Source organism: Nyctibius grandis, chromosome 16 (genome assembly GCF_013368605.1).
Source record: "Nyctibius grandis isolate bNycGra1 chromosome 16, bNycGra1.pri, whole genome shotgun sequence".
NCBI lineage: Eukaryota > Metazoa > Chordata > Aves > Nyctibiiformes > Nyctibiidae > Nyctibius > Nyctibius grandis.
Window position 1 is genome coordinate 9,249,985 of NC_090673.1, and position 15,898 is coordinate 9,265,882.

The following is a 15,898-nucleotide window of genomic DNA, read 5'->3' on the forward strand; positions in this document are numbered from 1 at the left end:
GCGCTGGGATCCGGCGGCTGCCGAGCACGGCATGGCCAGGGAACCCCGCTGCCAGGGAGGCAGGAGAGCTCGAGCGATGGGGGCTCTCTGGGACGCGATATAGCTGGTGTCAGCGAGGAAGGCAAGGTGTGGGACAGCAGCCTGAGCAGAGCCCGGGGACTCGGACCAAACATTTCACCCAAGAAACAGACTTTTGCCCCATTTTACATTAGCTACATAACTCCATGTGGTCTTGAGGGGGAAAAAAGCCCAACAGAACACACATTTATCTTCTGTTAGTAACTCAAAACTTGGCTCCGGTTCACTCAAAAGGTTAATGAAACTTCCGAAAACACTGGGCAAAGTTTCAAGCCTGCGCTGCAATCCTCACCCAGGGAAGAACCACCCGGGGCTTCTGCCTCCCAGGTCACGCCTGCTGCCCAGACCCTGCCCTGGACCCACAGCCCTGCCTGGGACCTTGGCTCCCATGGCGAGGGGTATCAGGATTTATAAAGAAAGTGCAATTCTGGCTCATTCTGCGCAGGAGGAACTCTCCTGTCTTCCCCTTGCTGTTGCAGAAGGGCAGGAGAGGCTCAGGGCACAAGTTAACTCTCACAACAAAGCCACAGATGCTCCCATGCTATCGGCTTCAGCGAGATGTGGCAAAGCATATCTTCACCGGCTAACCCAGGATTAGAGTGCAAAAACATCTCTTCTGTGACACGCACGCGATGCCTTCAGCTCCAGCCCACCGGCATCGCGGCTCCTGCGCTCCAAGGTACAGCAAACAAAGGCTCTGGGCAGGAACTACCCAAAGAAACTCATTTCTCTCTCCAAAGCATCAAACCTTTACAATCAACACGTCGTTTTTTAGAAAGATCACCTTAGGCAAGGTCTGAGCACCAGGACTGAGTCTCTCCCTGCTAAAGCAAACCTGCGTTTCAAGCAGTTGCAGTAACCACCAGAGCCAGCGTCCCCCCACCGCCACAGGCCCCTTCTCCACGGCACAGGTTTGCCCCCAACGCCAAACAATCCCACGCTCAAACCATAGAGCTTTTCACACCCCACACTTGGCTTTTGCCGTCTTCATTCCTCGCTCTGTCTCTCACTTATTTTTCAGGCTCATTTTCCAAGTATACCTGATGCCTTTCCCTTCTGCCACCCTGCTATCACACTGCCTCTTATCTTGCCCAACAGCCTCAACGCAAAGCCTCTCTCCGTGCTCACATGCACTCAATGCCCAATCTAAAGCCCCACTGACAAGGGCTGAGACACTCAAAAAAAACAGATTTAAGTTGTAAAAGCCAAATAGCTGCTTGTTCAAATGGGAAAAAAAGGCTTTGTGCAGCCATCGTCTCTGCTCCTCCTTCCAAAATGAAGCACAGAAGGCGCGGAGACGGCGCACGGGTTCCGAGAGATGAACAGATGCACCTTTCGCAGAAGGTTGCTGCAATGGCAACCCCAACCCCAAAAAAGACTTTCTTTGGGCCAACAGGTGACACACACATACACAGGATCTACAAACCTAACTTATTTTTTTCTTTTATTGATAGGACAATCTATCCCCCAACGGGAGTTAAGGGCCAACACATTTAGTCCCACTTTACAGATGGAGCTCTACAGCACAGAGGGATGATGGACCAGATCCAAATACACAGGTAACCACCTCATAAGATACTGAAATAAGCACTTTAAAAGGCAACAGAGCACATCCACAGTATGTTAATAAAAGGTCACATAAACACCTGAGATGGAGATATTCAAAGCATCTGGATCATCTTTTCACTTTTAGGGCAGGCTCCTCCTCTGCAAGGATATTGCGCTATAGCCCATACCCACTTGACAGGTAAAATTCAGTTTCAGAAAGTTTCAAGAAGAAATGACCAAGCCCAAAACCTTGCCTATACACATGCCCAAACGCAAGACCAAGGAGAAATACTCCTCACACCTCACCAGTTGCCAGCAGAGGCAGGAGGAACCACAAGCTTCCTTTTCACCCTCTCAACAGCTTCTTCCCTACAGACTGTTGGTTTATTTTATTTCTTAGAAGACCAACCACTCTTTATTTTCCTGGCCCATTCAAATACATCTCTCCCTCTCCGGAGGCCCATTCAAGAAGAGACATGGACATTTGTAAACCGGACTCGCCACCCTGCTCATCATCACCACCCTGCTCCTTATCACCTCCCTCCCACCACGACCTGGGTGCCAGCCGCCATCCCCTCCCAGAGGGTCCTCTCTCCCCTTGGATGCCATTGGCAGCTTCCACTCACCATGACCGAGATATGAAGAATGTGCATCTGCTCCTCCACTATCTCTGAAGGCTCCTGGAGGCTGGGGGGGGTGGCCCGTGAGAGCTGCTCGGCACTGCTCATGGAGACGTGGAAGTACAGGGTGCCGTTCTCCAGCCACTGCTGCTTCCAGTGCACCAGCGAAATGTCAGCCACAGTCCCCGACATCTCTGCAGGGACAAAACACACCACTGAGAACCAGTTTTCTCCACGGTGCTAAAAGGTGGTATTCTTAGCACTCCTGGAAGTCAGGACTTTTGAGTCTTACCCCTAGTACTGCTTCTGATCTACTGGATGTGCTTGAGCACTGTTTTTTGGCCTCTGTCTGCTACTTCCCCCACATACAAACAGTAACAGTTGTCTTGGGATTTCGAGACCAGAAAGGCAACAACAGTAAATAACACACTGCACAAGGTGTCTTTAACCTCCTATAGCTCTCCCAGAAAAAAGGCTGGAAGAAGCTCCTAGAGGTCTGCAGCCAAGCCCAGGGGAGGTTTGCTGGTCGGCACGGGGCGGAGGGAGGACACTTGGGGTGCCAAGCAAGCCAAAACGCAGACATCAGTACATACTCTGCTGGCACTTACAATGAAACCTCCTTCCAGGTAGCGAGGTGGTACTGGAGCCATCTTTAGCAGGGATGGTCCCAGTAGAGATTAACAAGCACCAGCGAGAAGAGATAACCACCAGGCTTGACTGGGGATGGTCCCAGTAGAGATTAACAAGCACCAGCGAGAAGAGATAACCACCAGGCTTGACAGATATCTATCAACCTTGGGGTTGGTTGCACGTCTGTTGGGCTTCCTCCACAGCCTTCTGTGAGTTTTCCATCCCACCCGACCCTGATGTGCAGCGTTAAGCGCCCTGGGAGCCAGGACCACAGCATCCCGGCACACGCACCCACCGCCGCAGCCTCCCCTGACGCTGGGCACCACACCTGACTAACGAGGGGCTCGGACACCCCAGGCACCGTGTAACCAAAAGCCAGCCCCCAGATGCGCAGTCTCCAGCCCAGCCAGAGCCAGCAGCCCCCAAGGCTCAGCTGCAGCTCCCGGCTTGGCCAGGCAGCAGCAGGCAGGAGTGCTGACAACTCCGCAGCTGCCCAGCGAGCCTTAAATGGATCTCTGCAAAGAACTCGTTTGGCAGTTTGGCAGCTGACTCTAAACTGAAAAAAAAAATACTAGCACAAAATAAGCCAAAATATTTCTCCTTCCACCACCTCTTTTTTTGTGTTTGTTTTTCCATTTGCAATATAAGCAATGGGAAGCAAGTCAGGTCCTCTTAGTCACTGGGCCCACGGCTTCGGCAATCACCCGCTTTGTGGGAGACCCAAATTCCACTCCCTCCTGTTTGGGAACAGCAGCTGGCTGTAACGGACCGTGACCTGCAGTCTGTACGGCGTGTCTGCTCCAGAAAGGCTGACAGCACAAGTTCAGGTTCCCCTGGGACCATGGTGGGAACAGAGACAAGGTTCTCCTCTGCACCTTGGCCACAGAGCATCACCCACGAGAGGGTCAGTGGGGAGGACAAGCCTTGTTCCCCCACAGGCAAAGTGGCCAGGGAACGGCTGTGGCATTTTGTATTTCATTTTCCTGAACCCAGCTGGGCAAAAGCACATCCTGTTCCAGCTCCCAGTGGAGACAAGGGAAGGGTCAAGCGTGGCTGAGGCTGTCCTGAAGAGTTACCCACACCTTCCAGGACAAGACACTTCCAGACACTTGGGTGCTGGCTCACCAGCAGCCACACAGGCTACAAGACCAGGCACTTCCACTTCTACAGACCACATCCTGGTGCAGCAAAAACACCTCTTGATCCTTCAGGACCGATTTTTCTTACCCCTGAAATCAATACATTTTCCAGCAGCGAGCTCTTAGCTTTCCGTAGTGGATTAAAACGGAGCCAGCCACCCCCCGCTCACAGAGAAGTCCCCACGAGGTCCTGCAGGACCCCTCCTCGCTGCACAGCCCAGCTGAGGGCAGGGACAAGGTCACCTCATCACTGTCAACTCCTTGATTCAGCACAGCACTAATTACTCTGCTGACACACCTGAGCTGGCTGCACTGTCACCTGAATCGAATCGGAGGGCTGTGCTCATTATCTCTCCCTCCTGAGCACAGCACCAGTCCTTATCCCCCATCTCTGTGCACATCTGAGCACTCAAAGGAGAAAAACTAAACAGCTCCTGACCATGCATGGGATCCATCAAGAGCCCACGCTCGCGCTTCGGAGGGGACGCGTGAACTCCCTGTCGTACCTCTGTCACTGCAATGAGATCGCTCCTAATAATCCCTTCCCTCCTTTAATATAAATAGCTGTTTGCTGGAGCAAATCAGTAGCAAGAGGTGTTGCTTGTGCTCTTTACCCTGTACATCGAGCCAGCCCTGCAGGACAGCAGCCTGCGCCAGACCTGGGCGTCTAATGACAGGAGAGTTTTGTGTCTCTCACCTCCACAGAGGCTAAAGCAGGAGGCTTCTTATAGTGGTAAAAGTAAGAACAAAACAAGAGGAATATCAGGGCTGCTTAATTGTAGTCATCGTCCTAGCAACACTTCAAAGGTCTGAACTGAACAGCATCTCCTTATCTAATTAAAATCGCAAGAAATTCTACTTTTAGGAGCAACAGCAGTAACTCAGCTCCAGGACAGGTATCACAAGCTCTTGTACGGAGGCAAACAGGCCCTGGGACAGCACAGAAGCATGGAGAGACAGGACTGTGGTTATGCAAAGCCATCTTAATTCTGTTCAGAGGAACAGTTACCCATCGGAGAGGATGATTTACGGTATTACACACTCATCACACACACATCCCTGCAGCAGACCTTTCCAGAAGAGCTCAGGAAAGGAGGTTGTACCACCCAGATCTGATGCGGGTGCCACCAGGACCCCACCACTATGGTTCCCAAAGGCTCCATCACATTAGGGAAGAAACCTCCAGAGTCAATCTTGCTCCACATTTTCTCCCTTGCATACACAGTTTTGCATGGGATGTTTAAAAGGATGACGGAGAACATTTCTGGGCAGTGCTGAGATATAGGCAATTTTTTGGATTTTAGCCTAGACTGAAGATAAGCCTGTTTCATTTTCAAAAGGTCTCTTCCAAAAGTAGAAACTTCAATTTAACATTCATTTCACAATTTTAAGCAAACCCAGGAGCGAAGCAATTTCTGACAAAAGTCAACTTGCTGAGCCTGGGTACCATTTACCATACATTTATAAATACCTGTATGCTCTTCACCCCTGCAGCCCCTGTTGCAGGAAACCTGGCCATTACTGCTCCCAGCATTGCCAGGACATCAGGAGCCTTCAAATCAGATTCACTGCTTACAAAAAAAAAAAGACAAGCCTTTTCAAGCCCTGTGAGCTGCTGAACCCCTCAATATCCAAACGCAGGGGAGTTTCTTGGCCTCATACACTTGACATGAATATTATACTGCCTGTGTTTCACCGGACACCCATTGTCACTCCACTATCTACACGGTAGTTACAGCAGCGATAGCCCGTCCATCAGAAAGGATGCAATAGTCTGCTGCAAGATTGCCCGTTATCAGAGCTTTCAAATGCTTTTGGAACAAATTAAGGGCATTCCTGCACGGAATGAGATACAGTTAAGGTTTTAAATGGGCAGCAATGGAAAAGCACTTGTAGCCTATAGCTATTTAAAATCTCGGCATCCAGCAGACAGGGAGTTCTCAGCCGGGGCTCAAACACAGCTTTGTGGGTAAAACACCGACTGAAAGAGCTAAACAGACCACGAAATACAGAATCATAGAATCACAGACTGGTTTGGGTTGGAAAGGACCTTAAAGACCATCTAGTTCCACCCCCCCTGCCACAGGCAGGGACACCTTCCACCAGACCAGGTTGCTCCAAGCCCCATCCAACCTGGCCTTGAACACTGCCAGAGAGGGGGCAGCCACAGCTTCTCTGGGCAGCCTGCGACAGGGTCTCACCACCTGCACAGCAAAGAATTTCTTCCTCATATCTCATCTCAATCTCCCCTCTTTCAGTTTAAAACTGTTCCCCCTCGTCCTGTTACTCCATGCCCTTGTAAAAAGCCCCTCTCCAGCTTTCCTGTAGCCCCTTCAGGTACTGGAAAGCTGCTAGAAGGTCTCCCCAGCAGAAACATCTGCCGTGCCATCTTCCTACCTGCTCACCGCACAACAGAGAAATGACGACGAGGGTCCTCCATCCCCACAGCAGCCAGACCCCTTCTCCTCAGCCAAAGCCCACAGGCAACCGCATTTCTCCACCCCAGAACAGAGGACCTAAGGAGCCCACTCCCCCTGCGACACAAGCAGAGGTGTCTCCTCTCCAGCCCCACCTGCCCTCCCACCCCAGCCCTTCACACCTGCCCTTCGTCTCCCATCAAACAGCCCAGCTGAGCCCAGGGGCAGCCCTGCCTCCCCCCGCGGCCCTGCCAGCCCCTGACCCCACCTCACCACGGTCTGAGCTTAGGAAAAGGGCACCCACAGCACTTCCTTCTTTTTTTTGCCCTTCCTCAGGCTCTGGGTCCCACAAAACTGCAATTTCCACATTTTCCTTGGAAATCAAACAAGCGATTCAAACAAAACCCCTCCCGGGGCTCAGACCCTGACGTGGGCTCGTGCCCACCGAAGGTCACCCACCCAGGGGGAGGCAGGGGACTGCAGCGACCACAGCAAGGTCCCTTCCAACCGACTCCCTAATTCCATTTTTCCCTTCGCTGTTGCTACAACCCTTACACATAAACATTTCACTGAAGTCTTCAACTCGTATTACAATCAAACTTAAAAGCAAAAGGGCCTAAATGCATTTGGTTGGGAACCAAGACGATTCCCATAAAAGCAGATTATGCTGACATGATGAATATAAAATGAAACAGCAGATATTAAAGTTGGAGGATTGTTCCTCCGTGCCTTGGGGCTCCTGGCCGCCCTACACCCCCCTCCTCCCTCCTCTGCACCCCCTCCCGCTCTGTTTTACTGCCGGCAGAGACAGTCCTTCCACCCCTGCCTTCCCCAGGGCAGGCTGCCAGGCTTGAGGTACCCCATAGCCCCCCCCGACCTTATGCAATGCTTCGACATCCATCAGTTATTTGGGGGGTTGCAGCCCTGCCTCATCTGTCATGGCATTTTACAAAGCCTGTTTTGTATTTAATTGGCTTGTTCTTGCTAATCTACCGTGATTATTGTATTTTTATTTAATTCTTGAAGGTCATTATTAAAATAAGCCATTTTGCTTGCAGCAGTTCATCCCTGCATGGTTCCCCACCCCAGATAACCAAACCCTCCTTGTGCATCCCCTCCTGTCTGCTCCCCAGTGCTGCTCAGACCCTGGGACCTGCCGGACACCTCCACAATAAGGTCCGAATCCCTGGGGTGATGGGTGAGAAGCCTGCGAGTAATTTCCACGTACGGATCCAGGTTTCCTCCTGCCTTTTTCCTCACCACCTGCCTCATCCCAGCAGGACCCACACCCCGCAGCCAGACTTCCTCAGCTCACCTGCACAACTCACCGTCTTCAATCTGTTGGCAGGGGGGAAGCTGAGGATCTGTTTAGTGATTGTATCTCCTTTCACAGCAGGCCCGGAAAGACAATCCCATCTCGCACAAAAAGCCAGCGCTGTCAACTGCGTCGTCCTCTTCTCCCCCGTGCGTCACCCCTAATCCTGCAAACCCATTTCTCCTGCCATTAGTCCAGGGGCTCTTCTGAGTTAATGTTCTCCAGAGGCGCCAACCTCCAGTGAAGTGTTAGTTTATAGATTCGTCGGTGCTAGCTACCACTTATGCTAATAAACTAAATTTATGCAGAAAGTCATAAACAGAGAGCTCTCCCCAGTGCCCTTGCCAGCACAGGATTGCTCCCTGCGGAATAGATTATCGCCCTCTGTGCAGACTAGCTCCAAAACGACTCTAGTAATGGGGCTTCCCCCATGCTCCCCGGGGGACTATTCTGCAGTCAAACAGGCCCTAACAGTTCTAAGGGTTTGGGTCTTTTGGTGGCAATGTGGTGGGGCTTTTTTATCCCTATCATTAGCTCGCTTCATTATTTTTTTCCCCCTTCTGCTCAATTTTTAACATGTTCCTTCCCTTCCACGTCTACTCCCCCCAAGTACTCCCTAGAGCAACACACAAACGCAGCTGCAGATCGTAAAAAGTAATAGAGAAGCTCAGAAGTTTAAGAAGGTGGGAAAAAAAAAATGATGACAAGCTCCCTCTGATCATCTCTGTTCAAAGGCCCTGTTCGTGAGGAGCACAGGGGCACACACACCTGCGGGGCGTTTCAGGGGTGGCTTCAGTGCTGTGCGTGTCTGCTGGGACACGGCACGTGTCTGGGCATGGTGCTGGATGGAGGAGGGCTTCAGGGAGCCCTGGTCTTGGGGTGGTCCATGGGGCACCCCACCAACAGCACGGGCAGGCTGCGGCGGTCTCGCTGCGCCTCGTTTGCTCTGCCAGCAGCATCATGGGTCTGGCGCTGGACAGGCAAACTGTCAGGTACCCCAGGGCAAGAGGGGATTTGCAGTAAAGGGGGTTTGGCTGTTTTTAGGGCTTGTTCAAACTGCCTGAAGGAGAAGGAGAAGCCAGGTTTCGGGCATGCTCCTGGGACCAGCCACCTCAAAGACTGCATAGATGTGGTAAGAGCCGAGCTGCCACCGAAGGGTCCCTGACAATCCGAGCAATGCAACAGGAGGTGAGGGCTGATCCCAAGCTCAAGAGGAACCCAACAAATGAGAAAGCCTCCTCAGTTCAGATGGAGAGCCTGCCTCTCCCCACGGCCAGGCTGGAGAGGGACAGGGAAGAGGGCAGCCGCAGGGCAGCCCCAGGGCAGAGCATCCCCCTGTGCTGCCCGGGAGAACTGGCACCATCGGTACCACCTCCCCATCCACAGCATCGAAGGCAGGTGACAGCCAAAGCACCAGCACAACCGCCTGCTCTGTCACCGCTGCGAGCCGACGACATGCACCCGCGCAGCCCCGGGACATCCAACCTTCAGACCAGCAGCGCACAGCCCCGTCCCACGCTGCCGGCACGGCATCACGAGTACAGAAAGCTGCGATGAGAAGGTGGTGTTCCCACCTCCACCGTGCCTTGGCCAAAAATCCTGCCTGGAGACTTCTCAGAGAACGCTGAGAAGGCCTTTGCACAGACGCTGCCCCGCACAGGGGTGACTCCCAGGCTGAGCTTGTCAATGCTTTTGGCAACAGCGAGGAGACATCAAGCACCCCAGCAACTCTTCCCTTGTGAACTCCAGCACCCCTAATTTCTCGAGGAGCTGGATGCCTATCACAGGCATCTCAGCTTGTGGCCTTGAAGCTTTACACCCATTTACCAGTAAAACTCTCCTCGCAGGCAGCGATTTGGTGGGAGCAAGGTTTGTGGGTACATCTGCACCCACAACGCAGAGGTACATGGCACCCCTTCTCCCGGTGCTCTTCCCAAGCCCATTCACCTTTGGAGAAAAAGGGATTCTCATCTTGCACGTGGCACAAAGCAGGACACACACTGCCCACGGTGGCTGAGAGGGATGAAAGGGAATAAATGCATCGAGCTGGTAAATTGAGCCACTGGCACTTGAAGTCAGACAGCGAGTCCTGACACAGGGAGGGCTCTCCTCGCTGCCACCACGTTTCACCAGCGAGCTCTCAGAGCCATGGAACAGCACCAGCTGTCCCAAGGGTGGCCCACAGCATCTGCCCAGCTTCAGCAGGCACGAACACCAACCCCGACCCTTCCCTGCCCGACCCTCCGGCTTGGCTCCAGCCCTCCTGGGGCAGCCCGTGCCATTTGCCACAACCTGGTGTCACACTGGCGGGCCCAGTGACGGTACTGGATTTACTCCAGATAACGTCAGGAACAGTGAACTCAGTCAGGATATCTGGATTCTTCCCACCCTCCCTCCAACCTTATTCATAAACATGGGGTCTGGGGTTTTTGCACCGTCCCCACATCCCTTCGGCCTCTCTAATCACAGGCTTTAGGGTCCCTCTGTACATCAGCGAGCAGATCTGGATTTGCCGGCGCTGCCTACAGATCCCACTCTGCCTCCACGCCCCTCAGAGCAGCTCAGCGCGCGCTCCTACAGCCGCTTTGATTGCAGTTCAGCCTCTAGTACATTACCCTTATTTATAATGCCAGGGCTTCAGCCTGGCGCCTCAGGCGCTCTAAAATTATTACAGGGCCCTTTTGACTCTCAATTCCCTTCCATCCAATTCCATTTTCATTTGTCAGCGGAGGCTCCCCCTGCCCCGCGGTGGAAGCCGACCGCGCGCAGGCAGACGGGGCTGCTGAGTGTGGAGCCAGTCCTATAGAAATCACTCGCACGCAGCTCGGCACGACGGGTCGTCTGGGTTTGCATGAGAAACGCCGGGTGTGGAAGAGCAGCTGGAGGAGCGCTCCTGGGTGCAGCTTCCTCGGAGGGATGGGACATCCAGGCTGGAGCAGCACTGGGGGGCTCGGCCGTAGCCCCCCGGCAGTGCCACCCACCCGTCATCTAAAAGAAAGGTGAAGGAAAGCGACTTTAAGTATCAGAGCCCCTCCTGGGTATCCCTCAGAGATGGAAGTGCTGCCTTGTAGGAGGGACGGGTGTGAACGTGGTGCCTGAAAGAGCCTTGATGCACAGATTTTGTTTAGCAGCCTTCTCCCCTTCCTCCATCCCCACCTCCCAGTTCGGGCACAGGAGTTCGCTTTGGAGGTGCTCTGGGGTTTTACTGAAAAGCTCAAGCTTTGCCACTTCTCTGGAGCCTCCCGGCTCACCCAAGAGAGACGCAGGGGTCACTTTTAAAGGAGCACTTGAAGATGCAAGGAAGAGGGAAGAGCCGAGTCTCCTCTTGTCGCAGGGGAAAGAGTTGCTGCTCCACGGAAGCTGCTGCTGCGGAGATGCATGAGGAAAGCTGCAACAGCCTTCTGTTCCCCACCTACTCCAGATCCTCAAAACCAACAAGAGACAGAGCTGATAAACGAGGGAGAAAGACTATTTGAAAATCACAAGCACCAGGTTTTGATTAATCCTTGTTAAGGAAATCCATGTCTTTGATGGGGAAGCTTTTCTGCAGGTAACGGGCGTGCAAAGCTGCCAGCCCTGGCCCGTCGCTCTTTTAAGGATGGATTAAATGAGACAGGTTTTTATGAAGACAGGAGGGATATCCTGGCTCAGAACCTCCAGTGACATGCAGGGGACCGGCAGACCTGCTCCGTGAGGGCAGGCAGCTCTGAGTTCTCCAGGGACTTGGTCCGCACCCGCAGCCGCACAGGACATCTCTCCATCACTGCCCCAGCCCCGCACGTGACTCCAGCACGTCTGAAAACCTCAGCTTGGCTCCTGCAGGACCACTGCAGGCATACAGGGTCTATTTCTACCACACATCCAGAGGAACCACCTTTGAAAGCCTTCACTAGGCACCTGGGCAAGAAAAAACCCCTGTATAATCCTCAAGCCCAGGCGCAGCTCAGCTAAGCTGAGGTGCCGGTGCTCAGAGTGCCATCGCCCGCCGCGGCAGATCGCTGCCTGCACGGGGACACCAGAGCTTCGCTTGGAGCCTGAGCAGATCCGAAGTGTCTAATGACACAACCGGAGGCGACCGAGCAAGAGCTGCTGCGTGCGATAACCGCTCGCTCCAGTGTTCACAGCAGCTGAGGGAGCACGGGGGAGGCGGGCGGGCGGGTGGGCACGGGCACGGCACCGGGCATCACCTGCATGCGGTCCCCAAGCAGACGGCACACACCAGCACGTGGAGAGGGGGTCGGGTGGGTTCTGCCAATATTTTAATGCAAGTCCCATAGCAAAAGAGAGAAGGCGCTCGGTCAGCCCCAGCCTGCCTGCGTCCCTCCTGCCTCCTCCTCCCTGACACAGGCACTCCCCGGCAAGGCTGGGGTGGTGATGCCTTTGTCCAGGACAGCCAGCGGCACCTCAAACACAGACACCACGGCAGCGGAGCAGCCCCAGGCATCATTATGGCACCAGATAAGGCTTGTGCAAAGAGAAAACATTTAATTTTTTGAGAACTTGCCCTACAGCCTCCTCCCTGTGCAGGTGACAGCAGCGACTGCAACTTTTTCTTTGTCTCTGAGTCTCTGCAGGAGCTGAGGGCTGGGAGCGGAGCAGGGCAGAGGGCTGAGGGCAGAGCGGGTGGGCTCCGAGGGGCAGAGGAGGGCTGTCACACAGGCGAAGGGACGGGCCAGGCGGCGGGGAGGACGCTTCCCTTCCCTGCAAGCTGCGGCAGGAGCAGAAGGGCAACGTGACCTATTCACACCAAAGCGGAGGGCTACATCCATCTCCCAGCATCTGCCTCTCTGCGCAGTGTACGCCGGGGAGCGAGCATTGCTCCGAGCTTGATTAAAACTAGCCAAGTGCTTTATAACCTCTATGCATTTTTAAATGCCTCTCTTTGGGAAACATACCTCTTAAAATGCTAAGGTAGTTTGATAGCTCAGGGCAGTGCTCAAACTGTGAAGCAAAGTAATTTTTCTAGCACGGTTCCTCCACGGACCTCCCCTCCCAATAAGCTCTTGAGCACTGGGAGGTCCCAGCAGAAACACCCCACGCACCGGGATGGGATGGGGAGAGGAGGAGAGAAAGCGGGGAAGGAGAGAGGGGGTCTCGCCACTTTCTAGGGAGACAAACACTAGGACGGTTCGCCTTCCTGCGAGACAAACGTCCTTTTCCAAGGAGAAGGAGCCAGCAGTGCAAAGGAGAGGAGCTGGCTCCTGGCTGGGCGTTTTCGGGGAAAAAATAGGTAGTGGGTAACTTGGGCTCTTCAGCCTACGTGTCACCCGGAGCAGCAGGTGGGTGCACCAAGAGCCAAGCAGCCTGACAATCCTGGGCATACCTTCACCCACAAAGGCACAAATACCAGTTACCAGGAACGAACATTTGCTGGAGCCCCTCTGTGTGCGTCATGATGGGGAGGATCCCATCCCCTGCTGTGAAGGCAGTCATCCGCCGTGCTTAAAAAGGATTAAGGGTCTTACCCCTTCTCTGCGAGAGGCTCTTGAGCGCTCACTCCCTAGGAAGCCTCCAGTTCCCCAAAGCCTCCCAGGTACCCAAGTACCCAGGTTCTGTCTTGGCTACACATGAACCCCAAATTCAGCTCTTACTTAGAGAAATGAGCTCTTGCAATGTCACAGAAAACTCACTTCTCTCTCAGAGCATTACACCTTAACCCAGGAGCCACCTTGCATGTTTATCTACCCGAGCACCCAGAGAGATGCCATCAGCCCAGGACACACCGACAGCCTACCATGGGACCGGGTTTCTGCAGGAAAGGAGAAAAGCACAGCAAGGGCCATGCCAGAGCAGCCTGCAGCTCCTCGAGGATGCCATCCCGGGGTGCCAGACCCCCCCGAGCAGGACAGACCACCTGGGCAGCCTCAGCCCTGGAGCAAAGGGCTGCGGTGGGAGGCTGCAAGCTGCCAGGAGCAAAAGGGTTTACTGAGACGTAGCTGTGAAAATCCTTACATCTCTCTGGACTGACTCGCACTGAAATGAACTGGACTCAGAGCAGCTGATGTAAGAGCACAGAGACATTGCTGGAGGGCTCAGAAAGTGGCATCGGAAGATGAGGAAACATTAAAATCCAAAATAATAAAAGCAACCGAATTTATTAAGTCTTCTTGGAGCCTGTGGGCAAAATAATTTTTCCCCATTTAAAAGTGGGTAAGGCAAAAGAGAAGCCAAGCAATTTATCAGAGATGAGAAGCGATGAAGTGGCAGAGACCGAAGCCCGGAGCAGCTGTGTCCTCACAAACACCATCACCACCCCAGCCTGGCACAAGCAGGGTCCCCTTCCCCAGCAGCGCAGTGGAGACGCTGGCGTGCCACCACGTCCTGCAGCCAGGGCTTCACCTGCTGAAAGAAGGGAGCGACCCTGGGTCACCAGAAAGCCCTGCCGCGCTGCCGGGGGTGCCCAGGCTGCCACAACACCCCGTTACCGTGCTGGGGTGCCAGCCCTCGTGCGAGGGTCAGGGAAATGCCTGCGATGGTGCCGGGGTGCGATGCCGCATGGATGCCAGCCCCAGCCAGGCACAGAGAGCTCTCCAGCCACTTGCCCAGAAGTCTCTCCAGCTCTGGTGGTAGCTTGAGCCTGCCGGTCCCGCACCTTTCCGAACAGGCAGAGGAGGGCCAGCAGAATCAACCAGGTTGGAAGAGACCTCTGGGATCAGCGAGTCCAACCATTGCCCTGACACCACCATGTCAACTAGACCAGGGCACTAAGTGCCATGTCCAGTCTTTTCTGAAACACCTCCAGAGATGGTGACTCCACCACCTCCCTGAGCAGACCATTCCAATGTCTAATGACCCTTGCTGAGAAGAAATGCTTCCTAATGTCTAACCTGAACCTCCCATGGCGAAGCCGACTCCCTCTTCTTTGCTGTCAGCACAGCCCTAACCCAGCTTTGCAGAACTTTTGCCAACTCACCGTCACCCCACACCACCCCATATGGTCCCACTCCCTCCCCAGCCATGTTGCCTGGCGTTCCCCACCAGTGGAAATGCTTCACGAGGCTCTTCCTGCCCCCTTATCCCTCCCTTCCATCGTAACAACATCGCTACCACCCCATTCCAGCCCTTCATCCTTATTTTCCCCTTCCCATCAAGTTCACACTGCTTCCCATCCCCTACCCCCTCAGGAAAGGCTAACCCATGTCCCCATTACCAGTGGACCTGGGGCCCCCATCGCTACCACACCATCAGATCCAAAAGCAGCACGGTTTCACGGTTGTACCCCCATTTGCTGTCCTAACAGAGTCTCGGGGAAAGCTGTAGGGCAGCTGCCCAAAAAGGGCCACCTACACGGAGAAAGAGGAGACACGGAGCATTTCCACCCTTGATCCGCACACACAAAGGTCAAGGGAGAGAGCAGAGGGGGATGAAACCTTGCAGCCTCATTAGCAGGAAAGAAACTATTTCTGCAAATAATAATTGATTTCTAAATTTATCCCCTAATTAAATAGGTTCCCTGGATGAATCTGCATGCAAGCTGCAAGGTGATGATTTAGTGCCTGGCTTCCTACGGGAACGCATCAACACATGTTTGCAAATTGTCTCTCCCAGACTCCGCGGCAGGGTGATCATCTCCCCACGCCAGCACGCCCGGAGCAGACGGGCCCCTCCTGCCACCCAGAGCTTTCAGCAAGCCAAGCCAAGCTCTCCTCTGCGCCAGCTTTATCAGAGCCACACACAGGGGACAAGGGCATCTGTCACCGGTCTTGTCGCTGGTCCCTGCACTCCAGCCCAGCAGGGACCCTCCCACGGACCACAGCAGGGGACCCATCATGACCAGAGCACACAACTCACTCCCTGCCTACGCGTGGGGCTGGCAGGAGGACTTTTTGGCAGGCAGCAGCCTTAAAACTACAGCAGAACGGGAGACACTGCCCAAACTCAGCACGTACTAATGGCGAGAATTAGAAACATTATCTCCAAAACATGCTCTTGCTCCCTACATCAATTCCGTGGCTGTTCCTGTCTAGTCGCTTTGACTTTTTCCTACAGACACCATCAGCTAATAAAACCTCAAGAGACGGATCCCGGCATAAAACCAGGCTACAAGCTCTGCAAAAATTAAACACATTTATCACTCTTCTGCGGAGAGCTCCTTTTGGAAACCAGAGAGCCCTCGTACTCCCAGACAAGCATCAAAGGACTTTGGACACG

General features: G+C 53.9%; 1 protein-coding gene across 1 annotated transcript in view; it reads right to left on the bottom strand.

The window, feature by feature from the left end:
* The window catches only part of ASTN2 (astrotactin 2), a 342,339-nt gene that overhangs the window by 283,748 nt on the left and 42,693 nt on the right, over positions 1-15,898 (bottom strand). Inside the window, exon 2 of the mRNA XM_068413664.1 lies at positions 2,253-2,440. Coding sequence (XP_068269765.1) covers positions 2,253-2,440 — 188 coding nt within the window. The remainder of the gene's footprint in view (positions 1-2,252; positions 2,441-15,898) is intronic.